General features: G+C 48.3%; 11 protein-coding genes across 11 annotated transcripts; 5 read left to right on the forward strand and 6 right to left on the reverse strand.

Moving 5' to 3' along the window:
* Positions 1 to 276: 276 nt before the first annotated feature.
* N7518_007342 (CDC2/CDK family serine/threonine-protein kinase) lies at positions 277 to 2,260 on the forward strand (the record flags this gene model as incomplete). Its single annotated transcript, XM_057188269.1, is given in 8 exon segments — positions 277 to 386; positions 437 to 518; positions 573 to 824; positions 879 to 906; positions 958 to 1,171; positions 1,224 to 1,418; positions 1,470 to 1,702; positions 1,716 to 2,260. 8 exon segments carry the CDS (start codon positions 277 to 279, stop codon positions 2,258 to 2,260), a joined length of 1,659 nt encoding a protein of 552 aa, XP_057039972.1.
* Positions 2,261 to 2,559: 299 nt separating this feature from the next.
* Positions 2,560 to 4,281, reverse strand: N7518_007343 (D-3-phosphoglycerate dehydrogenase; the record flags this gene model as incomplete). Its single annotated transcript, XM_057188270.1, has 7 exons — positions 2,560 to 2,588; positions 2,642 to 2,723; positions 2,780 to 2,838; positions 2,892 to 2,934; positions 2,988 to 3,577; positions 3,633 to 3,940; positions 4,004 to 4,281. The coding sequence occupies 7 exons, from the start codon at positions 4,279 to 4,281 to the stop codon at positions 2,560 to 2,562; spliced, it is 1,389 nt and encodes a 462-aa protein (XP_057039973.1).
* Positions 4,282 to 5,988: 1,707 nt separating this feature from the next.
* N7518_007344 (serine--tRNA ligase SES1) lies at positions 5,989 to 7,730 on the reverse strand (the record flags this gene model as incomplete). The annotated part of the gene is made up of 7 exons (XM_057188271.1): positions 5,989 to 6,153; positions 6,206 to 6,574; positions 6,625 to 6,715; positions 6,769 to 7,190; positions 7,259 to 7,420; positions 7,474 to 7,544; positions 7,598 to 7,730. The coding sequence occupies 7 exons, from the start codon at positions 7,728 to 7,730 to the stop codon at positions 5,989 to 5,991; spliced, it is 1,413 nt and encodes a 470-aa protein (XP_057039974.1).
* Positions 7,731 to 8,352: 622 nt separating this feature from the next.
* Positions 8,353 to 9,107, reverse strand: rhbA (Rheb family small GTPase rhbA; the record flags this gene model as incomplete). Its single annotated transcript, XM_057188272.1, has 4 exons — positions 8,353 to 8,592; positions 8,660 to 8,788; positions 8,844 to 8,983; positions 9,053 to 9,107. The coding sequence occupies 4 exons, from the start codon at positions 9,105 to 9,107 to the stop codon at positions 8,353 to 8,355; spliced, it is 564 nt and encodes a 187-aa protein (XP_057039975.1).
* A 604-nt stretch (positions 9,108 to 9,711) lies between these two features.
* Positions 9,712 to 12,238, reverse strand: N7518_007346 (WAPL family protein; the record flags this gene model as incomplete). Its single annotated transcript, XM_057188273.1, has 2 exons — positions 9,712 to 9,990; positions 10,052 to 12,238. 2 exons carry the CDS (start codon positions 12,236 to 12,238, stop codon positions 9,712 to 9,714), a joined length of 2,466 nt encoding a protein of 821 aa, XP_057039976.1.
* A 611-nt stretch (positions 12,239 to 12,849) lies between these two features.
* On the forward strand, positions 12,850 to 13,760 carry N7518_007347 (uracil phosphoribosyltransferase; the record flags this gene model as incomplete). The annotated part of the gene is made up of 4 exons (XM_057188274.1): positions 12,850 to 13,007; positions 13,068 to 13,426; positions 13,483 to 13,654; positions 13,709 to 13,760. The coding sequence occupies 4 exons, from the start codon at positions 12,850 to 12,852 to the stop codon at positions 13,758 to 13,760; spliced, it is 741 nt and encodes a 246-aa protein (XP_057039977.1).
* Positions 13,761 to 14,094: 334 nt separating this feature from the next.
* Positions 14,095 to 14,816, reverse strand: N7518_007348 (transcription elongation factor 1 family protein; the record flags this gene model as incomplete). Its single annotated transcript, XM_057188275.1, has 4 exons — positions 14,095 to 14,276; positions 14,341 to 14,479; positions 14,535 to 14,579; positions 14,661 to 14,816. Coding segments are annotated over 4 exons (522 nt in total), but the record flags the coding sequence as incomplete, so codon positions are not given.
* Positions 14,817 to 15,395: 579 nt separating this feature from the next.
* Positions 15,396 to 16,456, forward strand: rps1 (40S ribosomal protein eS1; the record flags this gene model as incomplete). Its single annotated transcript, XM_057188276.1, has 5 exons — positions 15,396 to 15,409; positions 15,516 to 15,600; positions 15,653 to 15,678; positions 15,743 to 16,244; positions 16,313 to 16,456. 5 exons carry the CDS (start codon positions 15,396 to 15,398, stop codon positions 16,454 to 16,456), a joined length of 771 nt encoding a protein of 256 aa, XP_057039979.1.
* A 1,163-nt stretch (positions 16,457 to 17,619) lies between these two features.
* On the forward strand, positions 17,620 to 18,287 carry N7518_007350 (uncharacterized protein; the record flags this gene model as incomplete). The annotated part of the gene is made up of 2 exons (XM_057188277.1): positions 17,620 to 17,975; positions 18,038 to 18,287. The coding sequence occupies 2 exons, from the start codon at positions 17,620 to 17,622 to the stop codon at positions 18,285 to 18,287; spliced, it is 606 nt and encodes a 201-aa protein (XP_057039980.1).
* Positions 18,288 to 18,702: 415 nt separating this feature from the next.
* On the reverse strand, positions 18,703 to 22,814 carry N7518_007351 (putative nuclear pore complex subunit Nup133; the record flags this gene model as incomplete). The annotated part of the gene is made up of 3 exons (XM_057188278.1): positions 18,703 to 18,944; positions 19,005 to 22,455; positions 22,527 to 22,814. 3 exons carry the CDS (start codon positions 22,812 to 22,814, stop codon positions 18,703 to 18,705), a joined length of 3,981 nt encoding a protein of 1,326 aa, XP_057039981.1.
* A 1,133-nt stretch (positions 22,815 to 23,947) lies between these two features.
* On the forward strand, positions 23,948 to 24,994 carry N7518_007352 (ACP S-malonyltransferase; the record flags this gene model as incomplete). Its single annotated transcript, XM_057188279.1, has 1 exon — positions 23,948 to 24,994. One exon carries the CDS (start codon positions 23,948 to 23,950, stop codon positions 24,992 to 24,994), a length of 1,047 nt encoding a protein of 348 aa, XP_057039982.1.
* Between the last annotated feature and the right edge of the window lie 125 nt (positions 24,995 to 25,119).

The following is a 25,119-nucleotide window of genomic DNA, read 5'->3' on the forward strand; positions in this document are numbered from 1 at the left end:
CTCGTCACACATGCTTTGTACTATGATATGGACTTGTCTTATAACACACTCGACGCGCGTGGTTCTCTCCGACAAGGTCCCCGCTGATTCATCTTGACACTTTCCCACAATCATCTGTCGCCGAAGACTTCTCGAACCCTCCTCCGTGTACCTGAACACAACAGCAAACCAAAGCATACCGCAGAGCTTGACGACGGTCGATAATTTTGACACAAGCATCAGATAGCTCTTTCTTCCCCCACCGGGGTGGGCGACCAGCTCAAGCGACGAGTCAGCATGGAGATTAAATCTCTGGAAAAGTACGAGAATGGCCAGGCCCGTTTCCCTGGTTGTTCGCACATCCGTGATTATGAATTCCTTGACAAGCTTGGAGAAGGAACATTCGGGTGAGTTCGGCAGCGTTATAACTGCAAGAAACCGTCTGACCGGTTAATAGAGAGGTCTACAAAGCAAGGTCTAAGAAGGACACCAAAATTGTGGCCTTGAAAAAGATCCTCATGCATCACGAGAAAGAAGGCGTAAGTTCACAAGCCCTTTGTTCTTTATTTGCTATATATTGACATTTGGGCTAGTTCCCTATTACCGCCATCCGAGAGATCAAACTCATGAAGGCACTTTGCCACCCAAACATTTTGCAGCTCAAGGAGATGTCAATCGAGCGAGGCAAAGGCGAAGGGCGGAAAAAGCCGAGCATGTACATGGTATTTCCATACATGGAACATGACCTGTCCGGGCTCCTGGAAAACCCGGCAGTTCAATTCACCGAACCACAGATCAAATGCTACTTGATGCAACTCCTCGAAGGGCTCAAGTTCATGCACGCAGTACGATCATCTTGAAACACCTTTCCTTGCAATATTTGTCTAACAATTTCACAGAACCGCATCCTACATCGTGATATGAAAGGTGGGTGTTGAATGCTGGTATACCATGATTTCGAGCTAACAGAATAAATAGCGGCGAACCTGCTAATTAGCAATGGGGGAATTCTCCAAATCGCTGATTTTGGTCTTGCTCGGCCCTACGATGATGCCCCTCCACTACCTGGAAAAGGAGGTGGAGATTCCAAAAGAGAATACACTGCACTTGTTGTCACGAGATGGTACCGTCCTCCGGAGTTGTTGCTACAGCTGCGGAAATACACTACGGCTATCGACTTGTGGGGAGTTGGGTAAGCTTTCCATCCCTGTTAGCCAGGCTTATCATTTACTAATATCCTATAGCTGTGTCTTTGGCGAGATGTTCAAGGGCAAGCCCATCCTTGCTGGAAACAGCGATCTTAACCAAGCAGAACTGATATTCAATCTTGTGGGCACTCCCACCGAGGAGAACATGCCCGGATGGAGTCAACTCCCGGGTTGTGAGGGTGTGAAAAACTTCGCCTACAAACGTGGGAACCTCCACGGAGTCTTCAAGGAGTATGTTACTTTTTCTCGGAAGATTTAGGCCCCTATCTAACCGTGCAACAGCCTAAACCCGGCCGCTATTTCTCTATTAAGCGAATTCCTCAAACTAGACTGGCGGAAACGCATCAACGCCATGGATGCATTGAAGCACCCATACTTCACCACGCCCCCACTCCCAGCACGACCCGGCGAAATCCCCCAATTCGCAGATTCCCACGAACTCGACCGAAAGAAGTTCCGCAGCCAGCGCGTGCCAATGCCCCCAGTTCCCCCACCCGTTTCCGACTCAAGCAACGGTGCTTGGCCAAGCTCTGGTTCCCGCGGAGCAGACTCCCGACATGGCCGCGTCCCCGGCGCCCCTCGTGGAGGCAGACCAAATGTGCCAGGAAACCATGGACACCACCCACCCCACGGAAACCCGCAACGCCGCGGGCCTTTCCCACCTACACAACGAGATATCGGATTACCCCCGCGTCCTCCCGTACCAACCCGCCCGCCGTGGGAAGTACCGCAGTCCAACAGACCTGATGGGAGAGACGATCGCCGAAATCAATCCGGACAAGGGCGCCCAGGACCCAGACCAGGGAACCTGGACTCTTACGTTCCTAATTACAGCAACAGTGACCGTGACCGTGGCAGTGACCGCGGTGAGCGCGGCGACCGCGGCAACGATCGCTCTCGAGACTCTGGTGAGCATGGCTCGCATTCAAACGCCGATTGGCGCTCGACAGGTCGACGTGATTACCGCCGAGATCCTCCATCCCGAAGAAGGAGCCGCAGTCCCGGCTTCAGAGATGGGAGTCGAGGCTAGGGTCATGATATCCAGCGAGTTTTCACTTAATGTATTTTACTGAGCCAGTCAGATGGCAGATGAAAATGGAAATGGAAATGAAAATGAAAATGAAAACATTCATGTCATAGCTTTTTCTCTAGTAGATGGTGCGTGGTAATCACAAAATATACACTAAACCGCTTTTACATCAGTCGTATCCAACTCGGTATACTAAGGAGTTGGCAATTGCAACCTTGTAGTATCCCAGGGCCTCGTTGAGAGTGTCCCATGCAATTGAGATTGAGCCCCTATAGGGTTCATCAGTCTTAAGTTGATTAAAGCATTATAGCCCGGAGGCTAGCTTGTTTTTGAATCGGTTGTTTAGTACAACACGCGGGTCACGATGCGAGCTGAAGTGGTGTTAGCTTTAAGTTCATGCGAAAGAGAAAGGATATAGTCTTACAAGGAAGGCTCTCGAGTCTGGTATACAAATCCTTGATGGTAGCAGCGTCCACATTGCTGATATCGGCCATCAGGTAGGCAACCTATTAATAGTAAGTTTCTGCGGGGGTTTTTGTATGAGAAACACGGATAAACCTACATCGCCTCTGCTGTCAGTCATCTGCTTGTCGACGTTGTGGTCACCAATAATCTCGTTGACTGTGGCATTGTTAGTTAAAAAGATCACAGCATTCGAATCAAATATACTCTACCTTTTCTCAACACTCCAGGAATGTTCTTGTGGATGTAGATCACCTAGGCCAAATCAGTATCATTGCAAACCCGACTGACTGCGCGAGAAAACTTACACGAGCGTGGTCAGGCTCATCCATTGTCAAGGAACGGAGGAAAACCTCGGGCAAGTTGACAGCACCAAGGGTCGAACCCTCGTTAGCATATCGGACAAGAGCCTGGGCAACCTCGACACCAATAGCCTTCTGCGCCTCTTCGGTACTTCCTCCGATATGAGGGGTCAGGATAAGGTTTTTGAGCGAGCGCAGGTCAGCTCCCCATGGGTTCAGCTCGCTGTTAAAGTAGTCACCGTTTCCGGCGGGCTCATTGGGATAGACATCCAGAGCGGCACCAGCAACCTTACCGCTGCGCATGGCATCGATCAGTGCGGGGATATCCACAACGGTTCCTCGGCTGGCGTTGATCAAGTAGCTTCCCTTCTTCATCTTCTCGAACTGCGGCTGTCCAATCATGCCCTTGGTCTCGGCAATCTCGGGGACGTGGCAGGTAATGAAATCAGCCTCGGCCAAGAGATCATCCAAGGTCTTCACCTGGCGAGCAGTACCCAGTGACATTATGTTGAGAACATCGTAGTAGATGACTGACATGCCCATTGCCTCAGCCAATACGGACAGCTGGGCACCAATGTGACCGTATCCAATGATACCTGAGAGGTCAGCTAAACAGCCCAACAACAGAATGGTTGTAAGAATGCCACATACCGATGGTCTTTCCTCGAATCTCCCAGCAACCGTTGCTCACTTTGTTCCAGGTACCAGCATGCATCTCGTTGGAGCGGTCGCCCAATTGACGTGCAAGCATGACCATCTCACCAATGACCAACTCGGCAACACTGCGAGAGTTGCTGAAAGGGGAGTTGAAGACAGCAATACCCTGGTCGGCGGCATATTGGAGGTCGACCTGGTTGGTACCGATACAGAAGCAACCGATGACGATAAGGTTCTTTGCTTCCTTCAAGACTCGTGCGGTGAGCTTTGTCTTGGAGCGAATACCAATGACGTGGACATCCCTGAAAGGCGACAGAATTCATGAGTCAAGTGAGTCACTGATAGAGAGTTAGATTGCGACTCACCGAATCTTCTCAATGAGCTGATCCTCTGAGAGTGAAGACTTCAGGAATTCCACCTGGTAGCCTTGCTGGGACAGGATATCACGGCCGGTTTGATTGACATTCTCCAAGAGCAGGACCTTGATATCTTCTGTGGCGAATGGCTTCAGAGGCTTAGCATTGACTGGAATTGTACGGTTCAGGACAGAGCTGTGGCTGGATGGGGAGTGGAAGGAGGCGTTGGGGGAGGTAGCGAGGAAGGAATCGTCCTGACGAGGACGGATATCTCTTGCGATTGACATGATTGAAGTGTAGCAGATTGTAGCAGATTGAAGAGAAAGAATCAGGGAAGAGGAGGATGGGGTGCTTAGATATGATTCATATGGGATGACTCTTAATAGAAATTAAGTAAGCCTCCAAGGTCTCCGGAATCGGACTTGATGATTTTTTTGGTTTCGGGGATTTCTCATTTGCACTACATACCTACACTGACTTCATATAGCTATTACTATCAATTGATTCTATTTATATAATTAAATAGATGTTGAGATATAGTATTATGTATATATTCTCTCTGTTCTCTCTGTATTCTATGGAGGGGCACCGCGGGGCAAAGACTTTTTTTTCCTTTTTTTAGTTAATTCAAAGTTCTGACTAATCACATGCAGATCACATGTTTATCGCATGAGCTTATCTGCTTTAGGCAAGGGCAGCGAAAGATGATGTAGTATTTACCGGTAGATTGAAAATCAACTCACGAGTTTACCTAGATGTAACTCACAACCTGTTCAGAATTACCAAGACAAGAACAGGCGTCTCTTTGAGTACGGCGGGGGTCTTCAAATACCTTCGAGGCTCTTTGCGGAGATCATACAACTCGAATATCTTTCAGGGTAACCAGACAATCTCATGAACGGTTAGAAAAGGACTTTAGATCACTAAAAGATCCCACCAAGGACGAAATTAAAGAATATGAGAGCAACCTCGAGGAGGTCAAAGAGGCTACGTGGAACATAACACAGGCCTTATACAATACGGAAGGTATGCTTCCCCAATGGCCGTTGAGAAAGATATATGATGAGATCCGACAGAACCCTGCTTGGTATCTTCGAAAAGAACTTATTTAGGATTGTATGAGGAGGGGTGGCTGCTGTGGTCGAAGCTGTGGCTGTTGCGAAAAGCGCTGTCTAGCTAAGGGTAGGGGTATCGGGCACTGTACGACTGAGTGTTGGTGCTGTGAATTTACTGGTGGTCAGTCATCCAGTAACTGAGGAGGAAATGAATATAGCGACAGACAATTTGGAGAATGGCTTGAACAGCGAAAATCCCTCCCATCTTTTAACAATGACAGAGGCCTATTTCTCTAAGCCGGGTATATTTGGGCTTGGAAAGCTGACAGCGATGGGATAAATAGTGTGGTATTGGAAAAAGGCATTCCCTTGGCGGTTGGAAAGAGGTTCCAAGTGATTCGAGTGTTGAAAATTGCTTACAGTTTGGAGCCAAGTCCTACAATTGCTCGGTATTTGTGAACTCCTGTGTTGATATATTGGCTTGTTTGCTAGTTGCTGCTTTGGCTATCTAATTCAGAATAAGAGTGTTTTGAGCTTTGAGCTTTGACTTCCATGGAGGAATGAGGATTGAATTTGCGTTAGCTTCAAGAGGAGAAGTTTGGATCAGGGGACTTAGTTGATGCCTTCCTTCCAGAAAACATACAGTCTAGAGAGCTTTTTATATTTGATTCATTTAGGTTAATATGATCTTAGGGATGTCTTTTTGAATGTCTTTGTTACATCAACTATGTTGTAGGGATTCTTCTGGAGTCTTCTTAAATAAAAAATCCCTAATATATGCATCCTTAGTCAAATAGATCAGATTATCAAAGCCCTACGTCGTCAAGGACAGAGGCAGGATGCAGGGCCGACTATTCCTGTGTACGTATGCCTGTAAATCATGAACTAAACCATCGTAATATGTAATTTGTATCTCAAGGTACAACGTGGGATATCTCCTTAAACCTGAAGACCTTGCATCTTTTTGGTGGCATCATCGGTGCCCTTGCTGGCCTTCCCCTTGACCTTGGTAGATGTGCTATCCTTGGGAAGCTCCTTGGTGTAAGGAAGGAACTCAGGAGCACCGGGAATGTATTTCCGCAGGACCTCTGGGACCACGATACCCTAAATGATAGTTAGCTACTGTCAGATTCACCGGTGACCTTTTGACACTTACATCTTCTTTCTGGTAGTTCTCAAGCACACAGCAGAGGGTACGCTCCGTTGCGCACAGGGTGGAGTTCAGCGCATGGACATAAGTCTTCTTCAGATCGGTGGTCTTCTTCACGCCGTACCGGATCTCCAGAGCTCGGGACTGGTAGTCGGTACAGTTGGAGCAAGAGACGAGCTCCTTGTACTCCTGCTGGAAGGGGAACCAGGCCTCCAAGTCGTACTTCTTGGATGCTGCGTTGTTCAAGGCGCCGGAGACAATGGCGACAATGTTGTAAGGGAGTTTTAGGGACTGGTAGAATTCTTCGGAAGTGCTGATCATGTCCTCAAAGGCTTGCCATGAATCCTCGGGCTTAGTAAGAACGAACTGCTCAATCTGCATGGGGTTAGAACACGAAAATCCAGGGCATTCGGATCTATGCTAACCTTTTCGAATTGGTGAACACGGAAGATGCCCCAGGCATCTTTGCCGTGAGATCCAGCCTCCTTGCGGTAGCATGTGCTGTAACCGGCATACCTGTTTCTCTTATCAGCAAAAGGGCTTAGTCCTGGGCGAGATGAGTGGCTTACTTAATGGGCAGTTCCTTGTCCTGGAGCCACTCGCTGTCGTGCAGGGCAGACAATGGTTGTTCGGAGGTAGCAATGAGGTACTTATCGGTCGACTTATCCTCGCTCTCGGTAACCTTATACAACTCTTCGTCGAATTGCTCGAGCTGCGCAGTCTTCGCCATGAGATCCTTGAGCATGAATTGAGGGGGCTGATTGGGCGTGTAGCCCTTGTTGAAGAGGAACTCCAGACCATAGTTGACCAAAGCCAAGTTGAGGAAAAGACCGTATCCAGTCAAGCAGTATCCACGGTGACCAACAATCTTGACACCACGCTCTGGGTCATATCCATCGAGACGAGTCAACACTTCGTGGTGGGAGAGGCAACCTGGCTTCTGCATTTCGGCGTTCTCGGGGGTCCATGTTTTGATCAGCTGGTTGTCTGCCTGTAGCCAGAAATAGACTTGTTAGTCTCACAGCGCATTCAATTCCCAGGCGACTTGATAGCCCATACCTCATCGTTGCTCACGGGCACGGATTCGTGGACGTAATTTCCAATCGTGCGAATCTTTCGGTCGCGTTGAAGCTCCTTGGCGACAGCAGTTTCCTCAAGCTCCTTCTTCTTAGTCTCGAGCTCTGCCTTTTGTGCGAGCAATTCGGTTGCGTCTTCCTTGTTCTGAGAACGCATAAGCATCTCCCCATACTCTAGACTAGCTAGAAAATGCCTACCTTCTTCTTCATTCCAATTGCCTTCTGGACTCCATTGATTTGAGAACCGAACTGTGTGACCTCATATCGGGCTGTACCTGTCAGTAAGATTTCGCTAGCCTTTAAAAGAAAATAGAAATCATACCGCGTCGTGCCTCTTCATAGAGCGCGACAACTTCATCAACGGTCTCCTCTGGAGCAAATCGCTTCTGCTGGCTCTCCTTGATCTTCTTGATATCACCACCGCGCTCAGTGACAAAGTCGGCGAGGTCCAGCATATTGACGATTGGAGTTCAAAGGTTCAGGGGAGTCTAAGTGGTAGAGGGGTGACTCAAATTGTGGAGGGGTAAAAACGAGGAAAATCAAAGTGCGTGCCTCCACGCACTTGGGCCTCAAGGGGTCGCATTACTTAATCGATAAGGCGCTTCCCCGGTTTACTTCCGAACAGGCTAGTTATGGCCACGGATGGTTCTATAGATCAAGAGATTTAACACTTTGATTACTTCGAGAAGCCTGTTTCAATTGAGATTCATTACTCTATGCATGGTACCGATCCATGTTCCATAATTCGACCCTAAAACTCATTATTCATGCAATAACCCCGGTGGTTCAGAAAGACGCAATAGAAATAGGGCCAAAGAGAAGAGGAAGGCCTCGAGAAGAAGCCATCAAGCTTGTTATCAAATTGGCGTTGATGATCTCTAAGTCAATAATCGAGTTAGCAAACAAGATATCCGTAGATCTGAATTGGGTGGACATCAAAAGAGCAAGATATAGTGTTGTCAGCTCCGATGAAAGAGATCTCCACGTTTCTTGACTCATGGATCCAGAGATCCAGAGATGGCTTCGCTTACCATCCCCGGGAGAGAGACACACGCGTTCCGGTAGAAGGCTCCCGTATTACATCACAGCGCACTTGTTGTCGCCGGTTGGTTGGGAGGGGTTTTGGGACTTCTCAACCTCTCCGATCATGAGGTCAAAGGCCTTCGAGACATTGAAATCAAGGAAGGCGCTAGCCTCGGTGAAAGCACAGTGGAGCTCCTCCGCTAACTGCCATCCGTCTTCGAGGGTGACTTGGCGGTGATCGGGCTTGAGATCACTCTTGTTTCCTACTATGACAAGAGGTACATCATCCGCTCCCTAGAGGAAATAGAAAATATTAGATGCTGGTTCGTGAGTACTGGTTATGAGAACGGCAGTGACTGACGAGGTGGTTCAGGATTTTGTCACGAATCACCCGGACCATGTCAAATGACTGGCGCGATGCCACTGAATAGACGATGATATATCCATGAATTCCAATGAAATGCTTGGAGTTCAAGATACTATACTCGTCCTGTAGAATGAATGTCTCAGTAAACAGCCGGTAATCTCGCACAGGGATCACCTACCTGCCCCGCAGTGTCGACGATCTCAGTGGCATAGTCCTGGCCATTGTGCTTGATAATCCGGCTGAATGTGTTCTCAATTGTAGGGTAGTAGCTTTCCACGAAATGGTGCTCGACAAAGCGAACCGTAAGGGAAGATTTTCCTATTCAAGATAATTGTTAGCTCTTCGCAATACAGAGATTTGGGTTATGAAAAAGGTGCTCTTTCTTACCCACGGAGCGACTGCCAACGATTGCGATCTTTCTCTGCTTAGGCGCGGAAGGCATCTTGTGTGGTGCGGTAAGATTCAGCTAGACCACCAATGTGAATGAGAGATATTGATGATGATAAAGTCAGATAGACAGTATCTTTTGATTGATGGAACTGGATCAATGAGATATTCAGAGACACATGTTCAGAAACGAGGTCGCCGGGGGGTGGCAAATCCCTCGAAGCATGCGGAGCTCCAACTCCTTGTGACCTGCAAACAATGCAAACGGCAGTTTCTCCAACTCCACCTAGGCAGGGCTGAGCGCTCTATAAATAATTGCCTACGTGTAGGTCCACAGGGTCTATGACCATCGATTTGATATTCTTTATAAAATTACTGTATTAGAAAAACTACTGAATCCTACTTTTTTTTTGAACATTGAGGTCTGGTTTGACCTGAGGTCATTATCTTACGACGATCTCAATGATGGACATCTGCCCAGGTGGATATGAATGTGGGACATTTCAACGTAAATGGTTCAATTAAAAGTGATGATGGAAGGGGTATCAAAAGCTGCCAGCAGACCAATAAATCCACGTCATCGAATCTGAAGAAATGCCGGTAGAAGAAGACCAAGCGCGCACTTATCTGCCTTCAAGCAAAACATGGATAGACGCTCCTCATTGCTCTGCCAACCGAATCCGAGTGACAAGTTCTTGTAATCTGGATAAGAAACCACTCGCCGGTTGTCCCTGGGTTGGGAATGTGGAGGTTTCTTGTTCAATCTTCTGATGGTATTGCAGGAATTCATCAACGGTAGATATCACCACTGCGAATCCATTAGGAGCGAGTGAGCTCTTGATTTTGGATCGAGTCTCAGGATCCAAATTGAGTGTAAGTAACAGGACGGCCAGATATCCCACGGCAACATTGTGGTGTACTTCCAAGACCGAATGAGCCTAAGCAGACCCAGTTAGTCCAATGCGTCGGCAAAATGGGAAACAAATATCAAAAGCTTACCGTGGAGATGGAATCGACATGAGTCATGAATAAATGCAACAATTGATCAAGGTAAGGCTTCGAGGAACCAGCAGAGCGAAGAAAAATCGTTCTTGATGCTTCACTCTGTTCAGTAAGATTGATAAGTGCGCCGAGCGCCAATATCACGCTGTCCAGAGAATTATTCGCTTGTCCAAGCGCATCTTCGGTCAAGTCACCAAAGTTCGCAGAGACAATCCGGACTAGCCCCCCAACCATCTCCGAGTTTGCAAATCTATCACAGAAGGAGGGGTTGCTGTTGGTCACATTCAAGATAAGTCGAATGTAAAGGGGTTGTATTTGGCTGACAGTGCCTGACTCCAAGGAGAGCAGGCTATGAAGTTCAGAGAGCGGGCCTAGAATATCCCATTGCTCTTTTGTGAGCGATTCAGCCAATGCAGTAGAAGCTTCCAAGATTGAAAAGCCCATGCACAGTATTTGAGGGCTCTCCGGGTGTAATTTTTCCAATGAAACACAACGATGGCTTTCGGACACGAGCACTTGAACCAAAGGTTTCAGAAGGGATGTGGAGAGACGAGGGTTCTTTCCCTTGGTTTGCATCGTGGAAATCGTCGACCTCAGGCAATACAACGCCAGAGTGCATGGGGACAGTTTCGACGATGCGGTATCGGGAAACAGCACAGCGGATATCTGTGGAATAGTGCTCTGGATTGTATTTTGCAAGTGCCGAGGAAGGCCGCTGGCTTTAGCTCTTGCGGTCACTAGAATATCGTCTTGCATGCCCAATAAGGCAGGCGATGCACTCAGGAGTTTAGGCCATGCGGAAGTTGCAAGAACATAAGACATGTGCCCATCCGATGATCCCAGTGCGTAGGCACAGAAAGCCAGAATAGTGGGGACCACCTGAAGATCCATAGATAGACAATCCACAAGCCTTTTGTCAAAATTGCACTCGACAAACCGCCGTCTGAGACCAGTATCCAGAAGTTTACCACACAGTTGGAGAATTGCATTGCATCGACCCGTCATTGAGTTTTGCGGATCTTCGATATCCTCAAAGATAGATTCGACGGCGCCTCGGTAACGAGCGTTTCCCCCAGCTTGTCTGAGCTCATGAATACTTCGGACAGATCCATCCTCATTGGTATCCTCAATTGGCACGATTAAACGGGCACTGGAAGTAGCCTCGTAATTCAACTGACGTTGGACAGACTGGGAGCGGTGCTTTGGGCCAGAGGGAGCATCGTGCATCGAAAGGTCCTCTGACATAAGCATGTCATCCAAAAAAGAACGCTGGCGGGCATAGGTGACACGGGAACCTCGTAGATGAGATGGCACCGAGGCAGGAGATCCTTGAATTTGGCTTTCGGCAGGACACTCATTCACAGCTGCACTTGGCGAAGCTCGGTTAACGGGGGCTGGATCTCGGGACGGCTGGCTACTAGAGGGACTCTCCGGTGATGTTTCAACCGCTGGAGATGTTTCAACCGTGTGTTCCGTGATCCCGAGCGAATCAATCAGTCTCCTTCGACCAGGGGTGGTGTTCGCTTTAGTGGCATAGCCCTGGTTGACGTTCGGTGAGCTCTTTCGCACGGACTCTCCGTCCCCGAAGCTCTCTTCGGTTGAAATTTCCATTTCATTCTCGAGAGTAGATACCTTGGTCTGGTTCCGCACAGACCTCCTAGCCCTTGAATACGACGTTGACCCCGCGGGGCTTGTCTGCAGATCGGCTTCTGGCTTTTTGGCTAATGGCCACCGACTATTGGGAACCCTCTTCTCCATTTGTGGTGACACCTTACGATCTCTCATTTCTGTCTCACTTGGCTTCACGGATGGTTTAGTCACAGGAACGGCTTTGTTTCCATCGGGGCTATATCGTCTTCGCTTTCTCTGAACCATAGACATATGTTCATCGTCCGAAGAGGGCAAGTCATACACATTAGGTTCCATGATAGGTTTTGATTGCGTAAGACCTTGCGTCGTGGTCATTTTTTCCGATCCAGACGGTTGCTTATCTCCATTCTTGTCGCGCTGTAACCTGGTGTGGAAGGGCCGTGAGAGACGTGACGACTTGGGCAAAGGCATATCTTTAGGAGCTGTTTTAGCGGCAGATGAGCGTACCGGCTTTTCGTTACTCAACGGGGGTTGGCTTTTGGCAGCAGAGCTGTAGGTTACGAGTCGTCGATTGCGAGGGTGTGAGTTCTCCATCTTCGGTTCACAAACCGTGCGAAACCAGATGCGCACGCGTTGTTTGATGAATTCGATGGCGAAATACGTTTCTCAGAGGGCAATCAAGGTATGGCGAGGGGCAATTGGGTTAATGGATTGAGTAAAACGTAGTCGTTTCTTGAAACAGCCATGTCCTTGCGTGTTCAATGAAGCTTACACACGCCCAAAGGGTGTGGCGCAGTCATCAAAGGAGTGACCCCTAGGTGATTGGCAATGAGGCGCGTTGATTACCTAGGCAATTTCCTTTGAGAAGATCGCGTAATAGAATAATTGAGCGCATCCGAGGTCTGGAGGTTTGATTGGGGAGATGATGCAGGTGATAAGAGGCCGAGGGGGGTGAGATGGGGCAGAATCACCCACTGCGGTATAGCTTCCAGATATAGCAAAAAAGATAAGAAAACCCTCTGCTTCCCCGCTCTTGGCTTTGAGACAACTCACTGTCCTTATATACCCCTCTCTGGACTCTTGTCCTTCTACTTTGAGCTACTTGTCTTAGGTGAACTTGCGTATTCCAATCTTTTTTCTCTTTGTTCTAGTCCTACGACCCACATACACACACGCACACACACATCTTTGGACGCAACAAAATCATGGCTAGCAAAACCGAGAGCGGTCCTTCTCCTGCACAGGGCGTTGGTCCTTTGTATCGGCCCGATGGCGAGAAGCCCACTGCGACAGTCTCAAAGGAAGTCTCCTACGAGAATGTGCACGTGCTACCTCAAACACCCCAGTTGATTGCTCTCTTGACGTGAGGACCCATTTTTTGCATGGAAGGTAACCCTAGACTCATGTTCTGTACTACAAATAGGATGATCAGAGATAAGAGAACCTGTCGTGCCGATTTCATCTTCTATTCTAACCGCATCATTCGATTGCTGGTGGAGGAAGGCTTGAACCACCTTCCCGTTGTTGAGCAGTCTATCACTACCCCCGTTGGACGGTCCTACCTCGGTGTCAAATTCGAAGGAAAGATCTGTGGTGTGTCGATCATGCGTGCAGGCGAGGCCATGGAACAAGGATTGCGCGACTGCTGCCGATCTGTTCGCATTGGGAAAATCCTCATCCAGCGGGACGAGGAAACCTGCATGCCCAAACTGTTTTATGATAAGCTCCCTACTGACATTGCCGATCGATGGGTCCTTCTCCTCGACCCCATGTTTGCAACTGGTGAGCTGAGCTTGTTGTACAATTCCCCTTGCCACCCAGCTGATTTTTTTTCCTAGGTGGTTCCGCAACATTGGCCGTCGAGACACTGATCGAGAGAGGCGTCCCTGAACACCGGATCCTATTCCTCAACCTCATTGCCAGTCCGTCTGGCGTTGCTGAGTTTGCGGAGAGATTCCCTAAACTTCGGGTTGTGACCTCCTTCATTGATCAAGGATTGGATGAGAAGAAGTGAGAACATCGTACCCCTTGGATGTTGTGATTGACGTGCTGACTGATTGATAGGTATATTATCCCCGGCCTGGGAGATTTCGGCGACAGATATTACTCTATGTAAAAAGTCATGTTTCCTACCACGTTGATGGTTAAAAGGTCACCTGGAAATTCTGAGAAATTCAGTATTCCATTATCCATCCATTGCTTGGTCTGTTCCAGGTGCCATAAGGCACTTCCACTTCCCATACAAGTCGCCTATTCAGAGTTGACTTGATGGCCGGTAGTGGGGTAGAGGTCTAGATGGGTGAGACGCTTCTTGGGGTTTAGGCTATATGATAAACATATGCAACAAGAATATGCCGCAAGAATATCAAATACCGTGTACATACAAGAATCTCACAACTCGACTATTGTTGATATCGTGCCTTAATGCGCCGTTCGCCGTCATCCCATGATCAGTATTCATCATCATCGTAGCCATCGTCCTGCCCAGTCTCTCCTGATATGCCCTGCTTGCTGATCCCTCTTTGTCCCAAGTGGCTGGAAACCGGTGCATCATACTGATTGGCAGTATCCTTTGCAACTGCATCACATGCATCTACCCAATCTGAATACACATCCACGGGAGCAGAAAGATCTTTAAAGCATTGTGTTAGTCAAACCAGTTACGACTGATGCCTTAGGGTGAATTATCGACTCACAATTGATACCAGTCTGGAACTTTTGACCACAAACTTTGCACGATAGATCGCCAAGGCCGAGCTTCTTGTCTAGCTTGACGACCACAGAGTTCTCATGGTTGCAAAAGAGACAGGAGAATGTGGTAGCAAGAGGCTCCCTCTATATTTCACAGTCAGTGCTGGGTGTAAAGCCTGGCGACTTGTGAATCGTTTACCTTCTTAGGCCCTTGGGGCTTGGAGCTTGACTTCTTGCGCTTGCCCTGTATAAATTAACATCTATCCACGGTCGGGGCGGTCGGGCGAGTCAGGGCAGTCAGGGAAGGGAAATCGATAGCACGTACCATGATTGGCTTAACTTGCGACAAAGTTGAAATATAATAAAAGAAGGGATGAGAGGAAAATTGAAGCAGTGAGGAGCGTTGACTCGCGCGGGAGTAGGCCCGCGGAATGGATGCCAAGGCGACTTGCCTAGTTTGGAGTCGGAACAATAAGTCTCCAGCTTCCGATATGTGATGTCAGTTAGTGGCGATTTCCACGAAGTGATCTACATTATATGAAACAATAGAATGTTGAATGGAAATTTCTATGTTGGCTAATTCGAAACTTTGGAGGACTCGATGCGGATTGGAGGAAAGAGGATTGGTTTTGGCAAATGGCATAAAACCAATCTGATACATAGGCATACAAGTATGTATACACATGTAGAGTGTATAGCATTTAAAACGAACAGTTTTAGCGCGTAGGGCCTATTGTAACAGCCAACGATCTACGGAGTACATTCTTGTAATAATACAACGCAAAGTGATCTGACAAGTATGAATGTTACTGTACTGCAATGCAATGGCCCGACTCACGATGATGACATAATGTGATTACATAATGACAATACAGTGGAACCTTTTTTTTAATGTTCGATCACATGACGATGGTTCATGACATAATCAGCTAGGGCCCGCGCCTCGCTTAGCCGAGTTTTCTGTGGGTTTTCAACCCTCCCAGTCGAGTGTCGAAACCCTCTGAGCGCGCGGTGCGATACCTTTGTCTGTCCTCCAACAACACACAGATAACTCGCAATCATGGCTGTTGGAAAGTAAGCGCCCTACTCTCCATCCTTTTCCTGCTTTCAATTTATCGAATTACTTCCGCATCTACGACATCCATTCAATTCACGAACACGGCTAATCCTCATCGTTCAGGAACAAGCGCCTATCTAAGGGTAAGAAGGGTATCAAGAAGCGCACAGTCGACCCCTTCACTCGCAAGGACGAGTACTCTGTGAAGGTTCGTTCTATTCCTTCCACCGTCCCGTACGCAATGCTAATCGTGTCGACAGGCTCCTTCCACCTTCCAGACTCGCGAGTATGCACACCACCCGAATCGAACATGGCGAATTTAGAGTTGGATTGGCTAACGGAATTATCAGTGTCGGCAAGACTCTGGTCAACCGCACCAGCGGTTTGAAGAACGCCAACGACTCCCTCAAGGGCCGTATCTTCGAGGTCTCCCTCGCCGACCTCCAGAACGATGAGGACCACGCCTTCCGCAAGGTCAAGCTCCGCGTCGACGAGATCCAGGGCAAGAACTGCCTGACCAACTTCCACGGTCTCGACTTCACCACCGACAAGCTCCGTTCTCTTGTCCGCAAGTGGCAGACTCTGATTGAGGCCAACATCACCGTGAAGACTACTGACGACTACCTCCTCCGCCTGTTCGCCATTGCCTTCACCAAGAGACGCCCCAACCAGATCAAGAAGACCACCTACGCCGCTTCGTCCCAGATCCGTGCCATTCGCAAGAAGATGACCGAGATCATTCAGCGCGAGGCTTCCACCTGCACTCTGTCTCAGCTCACCCACAAGCTCATCCCCGAGGTTATTGGACGTGAGATCGAGAAGTCCACCCAGGGCATCTACCCCCTGCAGAATGTTCGTTTTTCCCCCCACAAAACCTGGAGAGTGGCATACGTACGGATTGCTAACACACATGTCTACAGGTCCACATTCGCAAGGTTAAGCTCCTGAAGTCTCCCAAGTTCGACCTCGGTGCTCTCCTGTCTCTGCACGGAGAGTCTGCCACTGATGACAAGGGCCAGAAGGTTGAGCGGGAGTTCAAGGAGACCGTCCTCGAGAATGTTTAAAGGTTATGTCAATGAAGTGGTGTCACGTACTGGTCAGCCTGGGCAAATCATTGTCTTCTGGTCATAGGAAAAGAAAAAAGTTCAAATATGTATGACAGATTTGAACCGGCGTTTAGCTACGCGTAGCCAGTCTCAGACATGATCCCAAAAATTCAAGGGTAGTAGTTCATTCATGTTCAATCCTTTTCAGTTTGCTACCGCGTAGTAGTATGCTTGTTGGGAGCGTGATGCTTAGTCCAGCCCTCGTCCCCGGCGAATGTACCTCATTCGCCCCATAATATATACATACCCGGTTCATTTTCCGTGTGTCTAGTACCAAATGTGGGGAGACAGGTCAGTTCTAGCCCTGTCGTCGGTCTAATTAATCTTGGTCTCAAGTAGAGGATCACCGTCCTGTGTGCTATGGTCCAAAGTTCCTGATATGGATAGATACACTACAGATGGATATAATAACACTGTCAACTGTCATCTATCATTGCGGAGCATCCGAGGTCTTAGGCCTTGAGGACGAAAACAATTGTATTAAAGTGGGTGTAGTATTGAAGCTATTCATTCTTAGTGGATACGTTTGATAGGCTCCTATGCTCCGCTCTCCCGCTAGTGCCGGGAGGTTATGTACGATCTCTGAGAATACATTCTTTTTCATGCTGAGCTCCTTCATAAGCCAAGGATGTAATATGAGACTGGGGAAAGGGGAGATATAATTATAAATATTCAAAGATCAAAATAGCATAGCATTATGTAGTGCTAGTGAAGCTATATCTACTTATATTACGCACAATAGTTAAAGCAATTGTAAACAATATACAATCAGGACCTGGTTGAGCGGACAGAATACGTAATCTCAGAAGGAGAATGCCGATATAAATATGTCATATCAGACTAAGCAACTGTTTACTATGCCTACTGAATCGACATGCTAGTTAACCTCAAAGGTAGGAAGTGAGTGCTTCTTATATAGCATTGGTTGCATAGTTGCTTGGCCTTGAGTCGACAATTCAAAGAAAGAACAAGAAATACATGTCTGTTCTCCTTTCATCAAGACTGTTTGTATATCTCGACGATGTTTAGACGAAATAAGGTTGGTGGAGCCCCCATTAGTCCAACCCCCGCACTCTCTAGGGGTATGAGGTCACGAGTCCTACGGCCCCCTCTCGGATTGCATGATACCTGGTGCTCTCATGTTTCTTGTTTTTCTCATTTCCCATCTCTCCTTGAACACAATTCCTCATCTACCATCACATCAAATATCATCGACACCAGTAAGCATCTACCGTGAAGATATACTTCTATACCTTGGCATCAAACCATACCTATACACTTGCTATCTCAATTCCCTATTGAAAATTCCACTAACCCAACTCCTAGTGACTCGCTCCCACAAAATGAACGATCGCGAACACCAAGTCGAAGGCGCGACGGGACCCCGTGAAAACATCCCACGCTACTTCGCCAAGTCCGGCCCAACTGACGCTGATCCGCGCAAGACAAAGAAGGACGGGGGTGGCAAAGGCAATTGGTAATTCCTGCACGTCAGAATCAAGCGTGTGCAGCTGGCTAATGCTATTTCTCTCGCTACAGGGGCCGATCGGGCGACGAAATGCAAGACACTGACTACTCGTTCGCCAATGCCAGGCGTCGCTCCAACAGCAGCACCCAAGGTCTGGCCGACTTCAACACTAAGTTCGAGGCTATTGACCCAGAGCCGGTGTTCGAGGAAGAGATCCTTGGTGAAGCTGATGTGGCTGCCGGGAATGATAATCCCGTGACCAAGGTCGATACTGTCAGCAGCAACGATAGCGAGGCTGATCGTGAGGGCAGGAAGTATTAAAGAGTCTCGGCTGGCGCTGTGGCGACTTGAGCTTCCGATATTTGGATGGCGAGTAAGTCGAACGTGAACAAGGTAAATTCTAGGGATCATATCGTGACTCCATGACTCGGTGGTTCGGGGAACCAGTATCTATTGCATGGGAGTCTGAGAAAACAAACTAAATCAAACATGACTTTCATATTTCACTAAAAATGAGGGTCATCAAGTACAACGTAGCTTTAGGGCCTTTCTTACTGAAGCTTGAACAATTGAAATATCTCTTGAGATTTCATACATACAACATATTATGACCCATCGGCCACTGGGTAACCGAGTGATAATATTGAAAACGCCGCCATTTCATCCGCCACCCGTGTCAATTGTAGAGAAAATTCAATCATTTGCTCCAGCAATTTCACCGTCAATCATAGGCGGTCTATTTGGGAGGAGATATATGGACCTCAGCAGTTTCCCGGAGGTTTTGGAACCAGAAATCAAGTTTTCCGACATCAATGCACTGGCGCAAAATATCATTCTCGGTCTGAAGATCGGCTGCCACACGAGATTTTTGCTCTGGGCGGAACCGTGACACAAGAATATCGGAATCGGAATCGGTCATCAGAGCCTCCGCGGGTGAGAGAGCTGTGTAAACAGAGTGTGGACCAGCATTTCGAGGTTCTAAATATAGTATGTTGGTTAGCTCGATAGTCCAAGTGCTTATTTTCGGAACAAACTCACCTTCCAAGCATGCAGTTAGTGATCGGTAGAGCGCCGTGTCGGCGACCGAGTTGTGTGTATCGCCATTGGGCCCCTCGGCAGCTTTGCCCCGAGCTACCCAATCATCTTTGATCAAGCACCGTCGCCAGATCAACCTCTGTAGAGCCATGAGGTAGGCGGGGTCTCGCTGGCCATAGCGTCCGTAATCAAGAACCTGCAATGCGAGGTGGAACTCGCTTCGTACAATCTCGCTCTCGCTGTCATCCGCGAGCTGAGTAGGGCCCATCAACGTCAAGATATCAATCAGGCCATCGGCACCGACAACCTGCCTGTCGATCAAGGTAGAGAGAGCGTCGCTCAAGATTTCATGGAGCGATGGCCGATCTTCGAAGATATGTTCTCCATACTGACCGAGAGCTAGTTCAAGTTCTGCCTTTTCGTCAATGGCACCTTGCAGTACAGGCTCAACATACTGATAGAGAATGTCTTGAATTCCATCGACCTCAACGTAATCCTCAAGACGCTTCAAGTCCTCTTGCAAAGTAGAAGCCACAACGGGTGAATCCATTTGCTCCTGCGTCGCTAGTTTGCCTAGCTTGGCTATCGAGATCTCTACACGGTGGCTCCACAAGTCCTTTTCACTGCCAATCGCTAGATTCTCCAATGAGACTGCGGCAGTGTCATAATCGTTTTCACCAATGACATCGTTAATCCAGCTCAGGCGAGAATATGCGGGGTTACTTCGAAGGAATCGAGTGACGGCGGATTGGTATTTCCGCATCGTAAACAGCGTTCCTGGATAGCCCATAGCAATTTGCCGGGAGAAGTATGCATCCGCCCATAGGTCACCAAACTTGTCGAAATACTTGGCGATCAATTGATCCGCATCAATCTCAGTTTGAGTTGTGGAAACGTCAATTGGTGGCTCTGTGCGCGGATTTTGATTTGCCTTTTGATCCTGGAGCTCGATGATTAACTCGACCAATGCTCCCATGTCTCGGAAGCTTTCTGCTAACTCGATGGCATCGGCAAGATGGCCAATACCAGCCAGCTTGAAGAGTTGCCATTTGCGGTCTTCGACGTGGGCCTGCTCAATCGAGACACCTTCATCCATTAGTTTGGGGTCTCCTTGCGCAGAGAGCCACCGAGTTCGCTCGAGATGCATTTGACCGATCACGCGAAGGTGTCGATAGCTGTTTTTCGCAACTTGATTCAAAACATGTGTGTCAGGGGTATCAGCAGCCGATGCGGGTGTTATCCATGACCGGCAACTATCCAGTTCTAAATCGAGTAGATGCCCTGCTTCAGAGTAACCAACAGCTCTTGATGTCCAGAACTCTGGGAGATCTTCATATCCATCAGAAAGCACACCATCCTCCAGGAAGTCTCCATGAAGACCATAAAGTGCAACGTGCTCATCGCGATATCTGAAAGCAGTTTCGGTGACCGCCAGAAAAAGCTCACTGGCCGCCAGGATCTTCTCTGATAATGCGCGCGCAGGGTTGGAGGTGTTGCCTCGACCGGACTTGATTGCGTTCTTGATCCATGGGATGATATGCTCCATGCGGTAAGAATCCCTCAGGAACCATTGACGCACCGGATCAGTCTCTCCGTGTTGGGCATTGATAGGAGTCTTGAATTTATCGTGCATAGATCCAATGACATGACCGAGGAAAGTTTCTTCGTCTCCATTTCTTATCTTGCAGGCCTCTTGAATCTTCCACATAGCTCGTTGTGCTGCAATTTTTTCGGCAGCCCACAGCAACTCCCACTTCGCCGGTCGACTCAAAGGATTCCCTTGGCGTGATAGTAATGAGGCGAGATCATCTAGTGCCTTTGCTCTCAAGCGGAGATTTTGCTCTAGTGAAATAGCAGTAGTGGGAATGAAGCGAGTCTCTGATTGGAGTAGCTCCCTGCAGATTTCCAAAGATGCTTGCTCCATTTCTGATGGAGGGAAGTTCAAGTCTCCCTCGCTGGATAAATTCAACGGATTCTTTGCCATGGTCCCAAAGAAAACCGCCTGCTCAAGCTTGTGCTTTGCAGTGACCTGAGGCTCCTCGACATCTTGTTCTGTGCTAGGACGAGGGAGAACAGTCACACGGATTACACCGAAATTCCGAAGCATAAGCACACATGCTGCGCAAGGCAAATCGTTCAATTGGTCCTCTGAGATGGACCCCAGGATTTCGTGTTCTGTGCCGGAGCGGAAGTGAATGGTATCTTGGAAAGGCAGAGGCAAGTTGTTGGAATCGAGAAGCAGTTGTGAGGATGGAGTCTCTTCGACACTTGTTAAAGACAAAATAACAAGGGACTGGCCAATGAGGATAAAAGCCGTTTCTTCTGGCTTCGGCACAAATAGCTTGGGTTTCGAAGCTTCGAGTTGGGAGACAGGGATATGGCGAACATCCACGGCATGTGTGGACATAACACGAGATTCGTTTCCTGATAGGTGAACTTGAACCACGAATAGCGTCCTAGTTTCTAACCATTGTGGCGACCTGACAACCAGAAAGAGGCGCCAGGACCCATCGGGAAGTTGGACAGCATCGTCGAAAGACTGCAGGGCAGAGAACGCAAAGTCCATGACTTTGAGCTCTGTATCGTTTGTCGGTTGTGCATGATATTCAGGGAGGGCCTCCATAATTTCGTTCTTGAGATCGTATCTTTTTTTGAGGGTGTTCCCGTGGTTCCAATGCGTGTCCCATATCTCAACCAATCCGGTCGAAGTTGCAATAATGATATCTCGCTGGCCGCGTTGATGAGAGCCACCGGCCCGGACCGCAGTAACCTCTTTTCTCCATGACCCGCCTGCGAATACGTTCTTGAGGCCCCCGAAAATTCCACCGCCTCCACCTCCTGCAGTGCTCCTGAGGAAATTCACGACCACTGAAGGCTTTCCCTGGGGGTCCCTTAGAGTAATGTGCGCTACTCGTCCGGACGAGAACGTGATTATCACTCCCGAAGGCTCCCCATTGAGTATTTCCGTGGCATACTCACCGGAAAGCATGCCAGGGGTGGATCCTTGGATGCCATTCTGCTTTTGTCGGGATAAACCCAATGACGCGGCACTGGATACAGTCTCCCAGTAAATGACTTTTCCTGTAGAAGGAATGATCACTAAAAGACCTGGGTGGTCTCCCGTGGCCGTGGATAATAGAACTCCGAGTGGGACGGCACCTTTGGGATCTCTGCAAGACTCCGGAATCGATACCGTGAACGTCTCCGACGGGGACGGGGAAGAAGCGGGCGCAGAATAGGGCCACACGACGGCATGCGAGCGGGTCAAAGCCAATGCGTAGTTATGACCAGTTCCGAAAAAGCACTTGAGGGGTTCTGCGTTCAAAGGGTGAGTGTCAACAAACCGCAACCCAAGGTGAGGAAAAGCTATAGAATTTGAGATACCTGATTGTAAGCCACGAATTTGATCTGGCAAAGAGGGCAGTTGATCGACAGTATAGAAATCTGTGCTTGACTTTGAACCCAGCAAGTTAGCACTTTGGACTTGAGGGTCTGAAGGAACGCGCAAAGATATGAAAGACCCACCAAAACAATTGTCCCCTCGTTATTGTTCCCAGATCCATCGCCTTGTTTCGCACCACGGGCTGATATATGCAAATCGTTCATCAGATCCGTAGGGGTAATGTCATCGTTTGGCGCAGTGGGTGTTGCTAATTTTGCGATCTCACGCCCCAGATTGGTATCGGAAGGGGATTCATCTGGGCGTCGCAGGACAGAGCGCTGCCTCTTGGCCTTTGGTGGTTTGACAGAGTCATCTGAGCTTGTTCGCTGGCGTCGACGAGTATTGCGACCACCGGCTTTTGGGACGAACATTTTCAATGTACGCAACCTGTCGCGAACACACGCTAGCCGACGAAAGCTTCGAAGATTGTTGACCCTTGGGGGTCCGATTCACTCTGCGGTGTTAATTTAAGGTCGGAAATGAGAGAACGAGAGAGATACAGCGAGAAGAAAGCTCTCCTAAGAGGATAGGTTTAAATTGGAGCAAGGTGATAGCAGTGATAGGGTTGGTCAATAACAATCGAGGATGTTTGTCCGAAAGCGGTGAGACAATAACCATATTGTACAGGTCGGTACATGAGTGTGTAAGTTACATACACTATATATTATGGATCTATATACATTTTAGACGGTACTCAGAATGAAAACATATTCTAGATGTATATATCGTATGCGAATAGCCATTTAAATTGACTCTAGAATAACACTTCACATGATTCCAGTCCATTCTGCTCATTGAAATGTGGGGCTCTGTATAGAGCGAATACCATAGCATACATACTTTGCACCAATCTCAATTAGGTATTTAGCTATATTCTATGAAGCTAAAGAACGTAGGTAAGCAGTTTATATTATTGGTTGCTCTCAGAATACGAACAGAATCGGTATATATGAGAACTCCGTAAGCTCCATTGTAGGTCTACCGGTAGAGACATATGCATAACACTTGCCGGTTGGATGTGGAATATTAATTCCGTAGCCGATTACCCCGAAAAAGCTCACGTGAATCCCACATATCACCCCACACGGAGCTCACTGCTCCCTTGGTAAACACCAGGATGGACTCAAGAACAACACTCCCTCGCTCCATGGGATAGCGGATCTCACCCTCGCGACTACGAAATAGCCACAATGCGTATGCGTTGTGTTGATACAGTTAAGATCAAGGCCCCACAGGGTTGCTTAGGGTTGCAACTATAGAGAAGATGCTCTCACGCTTGTCGCATCGCAGAGGTCACCTCCGACTAAGATCCATTGCGCATGTCGCATCGCAAGTTTCACCTACAAATTCCAGAACAACAAACCTTACTATCCTACCCTCCAGACGAGACCTGCACACAGCCCTCTTTTTCCCAGGTTTGTATCGCCCCCACCCCCCTTTGCCCCTGAGCCTCAAACGGCCGCTAATACAAAGCGCATTAGGGCATGGAGTCCAACGGGTTGGCATGGCCAACACCTGGGTTGAACACTTCCCTCACACCGCGTCCAAGGTTCTGGACGAAATGGATAGCACCCTCGGGTTCAAACTGTCCAGCATTATATCCGATGGCCCGAACTCCGAGCTCAACCGAACGGAAAATTCACAGCCTGCAGTCATGGCAATCTCAGTCATGATACTTCGTATTCTGGAGCAGGAGTTTGGATTCGATACTAAATCTCGGGTCGGTGTGACGCTTGGACATAGCCTCGGGGAGTTCTCTGCATTGGTTGCCGGAGGCTATCTTGAATTCGGAGACTCTTTACGATTAGTTCGCCATCGTGCGGAAATGATGGCCGAGTGTACGCGCCAGTTAACCGAGCAATCCGGTGAAACATATGGCATGGTCGCACTTCTCTGTCATCCCGAGCACCTGGAAGGTTTGCTTCACACGGTTCAGCAATTCGTTGGCTCCCAATCACCGGGTATTGAAATCGACGGGGATAATCGCATCTCATCAATTCAACAAGTGGTCGTCGCAAACATCAACTCAAAAAATCAAATCGTACTAAGTGGTAGTATTGAACGAATCAGAATCCTTCTCGTGCAAATGCGTCAGTTTGGAGGTTACGACCCACGGGCTGTCAGATTGAAGAGTAACTGCCCGTTTCATAGCCCTGTTATGGCGCTAGCTGCAGATTATATGAGAGAAGCTGTCGAGAAGATCAACATCACATTCCCGGCACCAATCCCATGCATATCAAATGTTACTGCCTTGCCCTTCCAGTCTAAGGCAGACATTAAAGACCTCCTCTCAAGGCAGTGCACGGACACAGTCAGATGGTGGGATAGCATTCGCTATCTTCATCAGGAACGAGGCGTGAGGCGGTGGATCGGAATTGGACCAGGGAAGGTTGGCAGGAATTTGGTTGGCAAAGAGGTCGGAAGAGTTGACACCAAAGGTGGTGGCGTATGGGCTATTTCCGATCCTCGTGAAATGGCAGAGATCATGGTTGCCCTGGAGCAGACTGAAGCCGAAGCCGAAAATGAAGACTACCAACGCGAATCAGCATGATGACAAAAAGGATCCTATTTTTACTGCCTGTTCTATTATATCCAGAATTTCATGAATTATAGAATTATATGCCATACGGAGTGGAACTCAAAGTAGCTTAATCACAAAGAAATGATATGGCTATT

The sequence above is a fragment of the Penicillium psychrosexuale genome (genome assembly GCF_028828465.1).
Source record: "Penicillium psychrosexuale strain IBT 29551 chromosome Unknown utg000004l, whole genome shotgun sequence".
NCBI classification, from domain to species: domain Eukaryota; kingdom Fungi; phylum Ascomycota; class Eurotiomycetes; order Eurotiales; family Aspergillaceae; genus Penicillium; species Penicillium psychrosexuale.